The sequence below is a fragment of the Dictyostelium purpureum genome, assembly GCF_000190715.1.
Source record: "Dictyostelium purpureum unplaced genomic scaffold DICPUscaffold_36, whole genome shotgun sequence".
In the NCBI taxonomy this organism is placed as follows: Eukaryota; Evosea; class Eumycetozoa; order Dictyosteliales; family Dictyosteliaceae; genus Dictyostelium; species Dictyostelium purpureum.
Window position 1 is genome coordinate 92,001 of NW_003519373.1, and position 10,003 is coordinate 102,003.

Here is a 10,003-nt window from a genome sequence, read left to right on the forward strand (position 1 = left end):
TTCTTTTTCTCTTTATTTTATTTTTTTTATAGTACAGTATTTCTTCTATTATATTTTAAGGTTATAAATACAATTAAACGGTAAAATATTGATATACCGATTAATACAGCTAGAGAGTGATAGATATTTACGTCAATCCAACCTAGTCGTGTCAATACTTGTTCTCCATTTGATACCGGGCATATCTTTCCTTCTCCATCTAACGATTGTTTACCAGGACATGTATACACTTCACCTTTTAATTGATTGACACTATAGACCTCTGCTGCCCATTTGGTGGGTAGTATATAGTTGAAATATCTTAAAACAGCGGGCATTTGGTCGGTTGGTCTAAAGAAACCCGCTAAAATTGTGAACATTGATAAAAATACATTTGCAAAAGTTGTGGCTAGACCTACATCATAGAATAGCGAGCATACAAACAACCCAACTGATTCCCCCGAGAATAATAATAAAAATATTACAAAACAAAACATAAAGTATTTATCCGCCTCCATTTTTAAACCCATCGAAAAGTAACACACTGCCGAGTATCCTAATGTTCCAATTACATTAAAAGGCAATTCTACAAACATATATGAAATAAAAAAGGATGATGTTGAATATAGCCCATCGTTTCTCTCTCTATAAAATAAATTTCTTTCTGTTGGAACTAATTATATTTAAAAATAAATTATAAAATTAATAATTGTTTAGTTTCAATTGAACATATATATAGATACTTACATAAGGCCACACAACTTAATAGGGCAATAAAAATTAATGATAAACTTTGATATAGGAAACCTGTCATATTTTGAATACCAGGTTGATCGTGGCCAATTCTTAAGAAGCATAGAGCCATCATGATACCAAATGAAACGATTTGCGAAACTCTAGTAATGGCTGCTGGAACATCTCTTAAATGGTTTTTGTAAGTTCTTAAAGTTAAAATAGGTACACACTTATAAAATGATTTTTTTGAACGGAGTTGTGACTTTAGGGCATATTCATTCAAAAGATCACTTAGGTTTTGATTATTTACATATTCTTTGTCAATAACAGCCCTGTCGTCATTGTTGAAATCATGGGATTGTTGATCGTCACTAATATTATTTACTGATATATTTCTATTATAATTCCTGCCTATAGAGTTACCACGACCTATAGATGTGCCACTATAACCACGTCCTAAATTTCCATTACTTGCATTTGAATTTCTACCCAAACTATTATAGATTGAATTGTTTGATTTGCTTTTCTTTAGTTTATCTAGTTCAAAATTTAAATTTAAAAAACTATTGGACGCTTCGTAGTTGATAACTAGCTTTTCTAATCTTTGGGTCGACTGCTCCTCTAATTGTTCATTTCTGTAATCTACTGAACATATATCCAAATAATGATCTGCTGGGTTTTGCAATTGTGGGCATGGATAACCTATGGATGTAAAATACTGTACCATTTCAGTACTGGGGCCGTTATATACCATTCTTCCCTTTGATAATAGGATAACCTGATCAAACATTTTAAAAATATTAACTTGAGGTTGGTGTATAGTACAAATTATAGTTCGATTTTGTTTATGAGCTATTTTTGATAAAGTTTTGATCAATTCAAATGCAATTGAACTAAAAAATAAAAAAAGAAATAATTTAATTAGTATTACTATACTATATATATTTTCTTTATATACTATATAACTATTATGCATACCTATCTAAACCAGTTGTTGGTTCATCGAGAAACAAGCATGATGGGTCGGTTAATAATTGACAACCTACTGACAAACGTCTTTTTTCACCGCCAGAACAACCGGTTCTTGTTGCACCACCGCCACCAACTCTAGTATTTGCGCAGTCTTTCAAATTTAGTTCTAAAATGATTCGCTCCACCCTTTCCTCAATTTCCTGTTTACTAATGTTGTCAGGTAGACGTAAGGAGGCTGAAAACATCAAAGTTTCCCTTACAGTTAAATTTGGTAATGGGTAATCCTTTTGCATTACATATCCTACTGCTCTTCTAATTAGATCTGGTGATGGTGTAAAATTATTAAATTGGATGTCTCCCTTAACCTTCATTTCTTTTTTGGAGTATCTACCTGAAATTGTATTTAGTAAAGTTGTTTTACCGCTACCACTACCACCTAAAATTGCTGTTAATTGGCCTGGTTTGATTATAGTGTTGACATTTCGCAATATCATCTTGTTTGGTTTCCTTTCCGCTACATTTAATCTTGACAATAGTTTATTAAAATTATCTTTTAGCTCCACATTCAGGTTATTTAAACAAATGGTGATGGGTGTAGTATTGACTCTGTTTTTGTTATCAAAATAATCATTAATTTCAATTTCGCTAGAACCAAATGCTGGAATTGGTACCATTAGATTTTGTTGTTGCTGTTGTTGCTGTTGTTGCTGAGAAGATATTGATAAAGGAGATGATATATTACTTCCACTACTACAACTGCCAATATTATTACTAAAATGTAATGGTGAGTTTGGTATGCTGTTACTACTGGTTATATCTAAATTATTACTACTATATGGATGGTTAGGTGTTGATGAAGCTGATGCATCTGGTATTTTTAATTCTGTTAATTCCGATGTATTGGTATTGGTGTCATTATTCTCGCTTTGTAAATTATTATTACTTGTACTATTTTCCATTTACTACATTAAATTGTTATTTTTTTATTTTTTTTATTTATATAATTTTAAAATTTTATAATTTTATATTTTTTATATTTTTTTTGATAAAAAAAAACAATAATTTTTAAAAAAAGGTAAAAAAAATATTTGTAAAAATGCAAAAAAAAAGTAATTTAAAAAAAATAATTTAAAAATAGAAAAAAAAAAAAAAAAAAAAAAAAATTAATTATTAAATATTAATAAATAGATTGCAACAGCTTTGAAAAAATAATAAAAAGAAAAATTGAGATCTATTAGAAAATTTTTTTAAATATTAGAAACCACTTTATTACTATTTTAAACATCTTGAGAATTAATGTTTTTGAGGTTGTTGATATAATGGGCGACAATAGCCCTTGATTCTAATTTCCTGATGTTTAAAATTTGTTGTGGGGCTTGTTGGTGTGAAAAGGATAATTATAAAATAGAGCCCATGATACAGGGTTAAAATATCTATTAATATTGTCGGTAAATAGTTGAGTGAAATGGTTTTCATAAAAATTTGAATAAGCTGTACATGTTTATAATTTTTATATTTTGAAAAGAAAAATTAATGTTCATCGGTTTTGTTTGATTTTATTTTTTTTGTTGGATTATAATTTTAAAACCTATTTAGGAATGGACGACTAAAGAACATGTGAGAAACATTGCAATTATTTGGAATATTATCGAAAGATATAAAATTGATTGTTTTAGTATTATTAGTATTAAAACTATTATTACTATTATTATTATTAACAATCGTTTTGTTTGATTTTTTATGGTTGGTTATCAAAGCTAATGAATCTAAAATAATTTAATTAACATTTAATTTTTTTTGTTTTTTTTTTAAAAAATACTATTTTTATATTTACTTACTAAATAACATTTTTATTTTTGTTGTTTGGAATAATAATAAAAAAAAAAAAGTTTTTAAATAAATTTTTGAATATTAACAAAAAAAATTAAACAAAATAATAAAACAATAAATTAAAAAATTAAAAATAGTTTTATGTAATGATTCTATAAAGGAATGACATCAAACCCCATAATTGAATGATATACGATTATTATTAAAAAAATAATATATCATCATTTTAAAAACAACCCACAATATTCCAAAAATAAATAGAGATTAAAATATTTTACTGTTTTTTTTAATATTATTGTAATTGGATAATGTTGCAATCCAACTCTATAAAAACTAATTACTACTCTATTTATAAATTTATTAATAAATGAACCTATTCCTAATACAAAAAATAAAAAAATTTTTAAAAAAAAAAATAAAATAAAAATAATTTTTTTTTTTTTTTTTTTTAATTTTAAAATTTTTAAAAATTTTTTTTCATAAATTTTTTTAAATTAATTAGAGATATACCTCCAAAATTATTTGTTTTTTTCTTTTTTTTTTTTTATATATTTTTTTTGTACATTATATATATATATTAAATTAAAAGATGAGCACATCCGAAGATACTCAAACCGAAACAAATAATGAACAAAATATATATACTAAAATGGATAATGTCGAATCAACTGCAAATAGCGAAAAAGAAATAAATAACAATAATAATAATAATACAGAAAATGATAATAACAAAGATAAAGAATTTATAGATATAGATAAAGATAGTAATGATAATGATAATAATAATGAAAATAAAGAAGATAAAGAAATGATGGATTTAGAAAATGAAAATAATACAGATAAAGAAGAAGATAAAATAAATAATAAAATTACAGTTGATAAAATGTCATCAATTTCAAAGAATTCTCTAACAAGTGAACCAACAGAAATAAATGGATATGTTAATCCAGGAATTGTAAATAACACAACAAATATAGATATTACTCAAACCAATCTTGATGAGCCAAGAGACGCAAGAGTTATTAAATCAATTTTAAAGACAATGGGTGTGCAAGCTCATGACCCTAGAGTTGTCAATCAGCTTTTAGAATTTATGTATAGTAAGTAACAAGAGATATTTACAAGAACTTTCAAAAGTCAAGCAGTATATTAATAAACTTGTTTTCTATATAAACTAGAATATGTTTTTGAAGTTTTACAAGACTCGATTGTTTATAGCGAACACTCTGGAAAAACAGATATCGATGTTTCGGATGTTAGACTTTCAATTCAATCAAGAGTAAACTATCAAATTACAACACCACCACCAAGAGAACTACTATCATCAATTGCAGACGAAAAGAATAAAACACCATTACCACAAATTCCAAATAGATTTGGTGTATTTTTACCAGCAGACGAATATTGTCTAACTAGTCCAAACTATCAAGTTAATCCACCAAAACCTGCACCACAACCTGTTCAACCATTAGTTGGCAATACCCAGCGTGGTAATTATAATAAAAAACAAGCAGAAAAACAGATCCCAATTAAATTTTCAAATGGTACTGGTAGCGCAACAATAGTTTCTCCACCAAATTTAGGCTCAAATACAACAACCACTGCACCACCCCCAATTCTACCATTATCAAACGTTAAACCACCTGCAATTGCTAAACCAACTTTATCAATGCCACCAACTTTATCATCTTCACAAACTAAAACCACTGCTCCACCAATTATAGGTTTAGGTAATAGTAATAAACCCTCAACAACCATCGCTCCACCAACTTTATCAATGCCTCCTACTTTATCATCACCAACAACAGCAGGAACAACCACAATCACTTCACCACCAACCATACCAAACATTGGTGGCACCTCTTCCTCAACTAAAGATACTAAAATGGATGATTTTGACGATTTTGATAGCGAAATGAAAGACGAACCCTCAACCTCCAATTTTACATCATTACCAAATACCACTACTCCTCCTCCAACATCAGAGTCGTCAACTGTACCATCAGATATCAATCCAAATACCCCACAATCAACGACCCCAAAAGAAGAAAATAACGAAGAAAAAACTAGTTAAGATTTCAGTATGCATACACATATTTAAATAAAAAAATAAGGAAATTTATTTAATTTTTTTTTTAATTAAAAAACTCTTTTAACTTTAATTTTATTTAATATTTTAGTTTTATTTACATTTTTTTTATTTATAATAATTAAATTTTAGAATCTACAAACTTTTTTTTTTTTTTTTAAAGAATGATTTTTACATTTGCGTATAAATTTAATAAATAAGTTGATTTTGAAGAGGAAACGAAAGGATTTTATATGAGTGATTAAATAAATAGGTTGTTTTTATAATATTAAAATTTAATTTTATATATATAGATTGTTTAAATTTTAAATATTTCTATTTGTCTTGTTTTTTTTTTTTCTTTTTTTTTAAATCTATTTAAAATAAAATAGATGTTGATTGCGATTATATATATGGGTGTTATTTTTTTTTTTTTAGAATGTACAATTTAAAATTGATTTCATTTGATTAATTTTTTCATCACTATTAGTTTGCTTTTTTATATTATTATTATTGTTATTATTAATTATATTGTTGTTGTTTGAAACTAAAGGAGTTGGTAATTGGATTGAAGGTTGTTGTGATAAAGAAAAGTTTGATAATGTTGTTAAAGCGGAAAAAGTGAAACTTGAGTCGTGGCTGATATTTAATTGTCCACAACTAGTTGGGGAAGAATTTGAGAGTGGAGATGATGGGATATCATCGGATGAATGATAATTGCTTGATGGTGAGGAAAGATCGTAATCAATAGTGCTATCGTGTAAATCTTCGTGTGAGTGCGATGTAGTTAATCTATTATGTTTTAAAGATGCATTGGTTAACGAAGACAAAGCAGAGTGTGATGAATAGGAGTGATGTAATTGATTCGATAAACTATTTGATTGTGGCGATTTTAAGTTTGTAAGTGATAATGATTTTGGTGATGACATAATCCAAGCAATTTCAGATGGTGAGGTGGTTGGGGTGGTTTGTGATGAGTTTAATGGAGTTGGGGTTGGTGTTGGTGAAGATGATTGAGATGGTGCAGCATTTGATTTTTCGTTCTTTGGGATATATGGGAAATAATTGATAAAATCGTCTGTTTGGTTACCTTCTGGTTCATCAATTTTTAAAGCTTCAAATTGTTTTGAGTTTACATATTTCCATGGATTACATTGGAGTTTAAGTTGCCAGTAACCATTACATCTGAGAGTATGTCTACCTGATCTAAAGAATCGAGAGTGTGAAAGAGCATCTTGAACTTGACGTCTCCAGTTGTGTGATTGTTTTTGATTTGGTGAAAGAATTTCCCAATGATCATTTAAATATACATAAACTTCTTTTTTAAGATTGAAAAATTCTTTGTCTGGGTATAATTGTGATAATGAAAAGAATACAACTCTTAATATTAATGTCCAAGAAGGATGGTTCATACATAAACAACGAGGAGTACCATTAACACATAACATGCATCTCTGATTTAAACAACTTGTTTTCCATTTTGGTTGTATTAAAAAACTATTTGAATTATTTATATTATTATTATTATTTATATTTATATTTGGGTTACCATTTGGTATTATTGCTGATATATTTAATTTTTTATTTAATGATGGTGATTTTATATGAGTATTGATAGCACTTGCTGCTCCATTCGATGTCATTGATGAATTCATTTCGTCAAATTGCGAAATTTCGTCAAAAGGATGTTGTGGGTATTGTGGATTATTATTGATATTTTTATTATAAGAATATTGATTGTTATTATTATTATTATTGTTATAATATGAATATTGTTGAGTATTTAATTTTTTTAATGGTCTATCATTGCTATTATTATTACTATTATTTATGTAGATTGGTGCATTTTGTGAAAGAACTTCCATTTTATAATTTTTAATTTACTATTATTTTTTTAAAAAAAGAAAAATTTATTAGTAAAAAATTTAGATAAATAAAAAATAAAAAAAACTTTGTGGAAAAGAATTATTTTATAAAGAGTAATCTATAAATAATTGTATAATGTGTGTTATTGAAACAATGGAAAAGAAAATAAAAAGAAAACGAATTATTTAATTAAATAAATATGAAAAAAGATAAATAAACAAAAAATTTAATATTAATTTCCAAATGAAAGTGTTAATTTTTCAAAAGGGTTTTTCTATTTAAACCTCGATTATATAACCCAATTAAATAGTGAAAGAGGGTAATAGAATAGAAGTTAAAAACTTCTTTACGAATTTAAGATTAAATGTTTTTTTTTTTTTTTTTGTTATTTGTTTGAATAAAAAATGAGCATGTGGGTTTTGGTGTGGAATTATAATTAAGTATGAGTTTGTGGGGTGTATGACGAAATAAATCTACAGTAAAAATAAAATTCTTTACATTTAAAATATCAATGTGGTATGTGTGGTGTGTATAAAAAATCAAAAATATTTTATTGCTCTTTATTTTGGTTATAAATATGTATAGATTTAATTTTTGTTAAATGTATATAGTTACAGATTATGAATATTTGTATATATGTATAATAAATTAATTTTTTAATTAATATATAAAAAAAAAAAAAAAAAACACCACAAATTAATTTTAAAACAATACATATTAAAAAAGTCAATTAAAGCAGAAAAACAAAAATTTTAAAGGAAAAAAAAAAAATAAAAAAATAAAAAAAAAACAATATTGTGTGTGGTTATTTGTGATAGTTTTTAAGATTTATAAAATTTGATAAATTATAAATAAATATAAAAAAAAATTGAATAAGGGTGTTGTATCAAATTTTTACTAATTTTGTGTTTAGTAATTATTAGAAATGGAAATATTCGGTGGTAAATTAAAATTTAATAATAATAATAATTAATTATTTGAACATAACCCATATTGATTAATTAATTTAATATGGGTTTTGTTGTTGTTTTTGCTGCTATTTTTAAATGCTTCTTTATTTACCCTTCACCATTATTGTGTGTAATGAATTTTAGTGTGTGTTGTTGGTGGTAGAGGTGCATTTTCTTTTGTGTAAATAAGATATTTTTTATGCATGTGTCATTTTTTTTAAAATTTTATTATAATATAAGTGTTATTGGGAGTGCTTACTTGAACAATAAAACATTAAAAAAAAATAATCTTTTTTCCAATAATGTTAAGGATTATTAAATTTGAAATAATAATTTAAAAAAAAAATTTTTAAGGATAAAAATAAAAAAAAAAGTTTTTTTGTAGAGGACAAAATGGTTTGTGATTTTTTTTTTTTGTGATTTACTTTTGCAAAAATATAAAAATAAATAAAAAAAAATTTAATAAAAAAATTAAAAAATATACAAAAATAAAAAATTAATTAAAAATATATAAGAAAAAACCCAAAATTGAGATAGAAGAGAGATTGGTGTTTTTTGGAAAAAAGGGTTTTTTGTTTTAATCTAACGTTTTTTTTGATTGCTTATCATTGGACAACACCTTTTGTATTATGGTTATATTTGTGGTGGTGGTGGTTATTGGTTTGACAACAGTATTTAGGAAAAGAAAAAAGTGTAATATTAAAAAGCGTGTGGTGTGGGTTGGTTTTTTTTTTTTATGGATATTACTGATAAAAATGGTAATTAGATTTTTTTTTTTTACCCTTTTTTTTTTTTTTTTTTAATTTTTTTAATTTTTTTTTTTTTTTTTTGAAAGGTTTAAGATTTTTTTTTTACTTTTTTTCAAAGTATGGAAGCAAAAGTTGTGATTGTTTTATGATAATTAAAAATATTGGGTATAAAGAATGAATGAAAAAAAAAAATTGTAAAAAAATTTGTGTTTCTGATATGTGATTGATATAAGATTAATTCTACTTACATAATGATTTAATTTATTTGTGTGAAATTTAATTAAAACTTTAAATGATCAACTTTAAAAAATTCTGTTGTACATAAAATAAGAGAAAGAAATAAAAATAAATAAAAAAATTGATGGGTTAGAAATAATGACGAAAGGGTTATTTTAAAATAATGGAACCAAAAAAAAAAAAAAAAATTTAAAAAAAAAAAAAAAAAACCTAACGCAAAAAATATCAATCTACTTTTTTTCTTTCAAAGATTCGATTAATTAATTATTAATTAATTAATTTATGATAAACTAGTTAATGTATAAAAAAGTGTGATGGTTATGAGAAAATAAATAATGTTGAAAAAATTGGATGGATATTTGGTGATTGGTGATTAGTGTGAAATGTTAAATGGAAAGTGTGTTGTTGATAAGTGACGTTTTTAAATTAAGTTTTTAAAAACTAATAAATAAATAAATAAATAAATAAATAAATAAATAAATAAATAAATAAATAAATAAATAAAATTTTTTAAAAATAAAACATAGAGTATTATTTGAGAATTTTAGTAATAAGATTTAACAATTGTGAATAAAAAATAAATAATTTAAATATAAATTTAAAAAAGAAAAAAAAAA

The 10,003-nt window shown here is 24.8% G+C and overlaps 3 protein-coding genes across 3 annotated transcripts; 1 reads left to right on the top strand and 2 right to left on the bottom strand.

The window, feature by feature from the left end:
- Positions 1 to 26: 26 nt before the first annotated feature.
- ABCG26 (uncharacterized protein) lies at positions 27 to 2,360 on the bottom strand (the record flags this gene model as incomplete). Its single annotated transcript, XM_003284988.1, has 4 exons — positions 27 to 652; positions 727 to 1,046; positions 1,287 to 1,607; positions 1,693 to 2,360. The coding sequence occupies 4 exons, from the start codon at positions 2,358 to 2,360 to the stop codon at positions 27 to 29; spliced, it is 1,935 nt and encodes a 644-aa protein (XP_003285036.1).
- Positions 2,361 to 4,495: 2,135 nt separating this feature from the next.
- Positions 4,496 to 4,975, top strand: DICPUDRAFT_11902 (uncharacterized protein; the record flags this gene model as incomplete). The annotated part of the gene is made up of 2 exons (XM_003284966.1): positions 4,496 to 4,616; positions 4,695 to 4,975. Coding segments are annotated over 2 exons (402 nt in total), but the record flags the coding sequence as incomplete, so codon positions are not given.
- Positions 4,976 to 6,897: 1,922 nt separating this feature from the next.
- On the bottom strand, positions 6,898 to 7,095 carry DICPUDRAFT_23821 (uncharacterized protein; the record flags this gene model as incomplete). Its single annotated transcript, XM_003284989.1, has 1 exon — positions 6,898 to 7,095. A coding segment is annotated over one exon (198 nt), but the record flags the coding sequence as incomplete, so codon positions are not given.
- Positions 7,096 to 10,003: the final 2,908 nt, after the last annotated feature.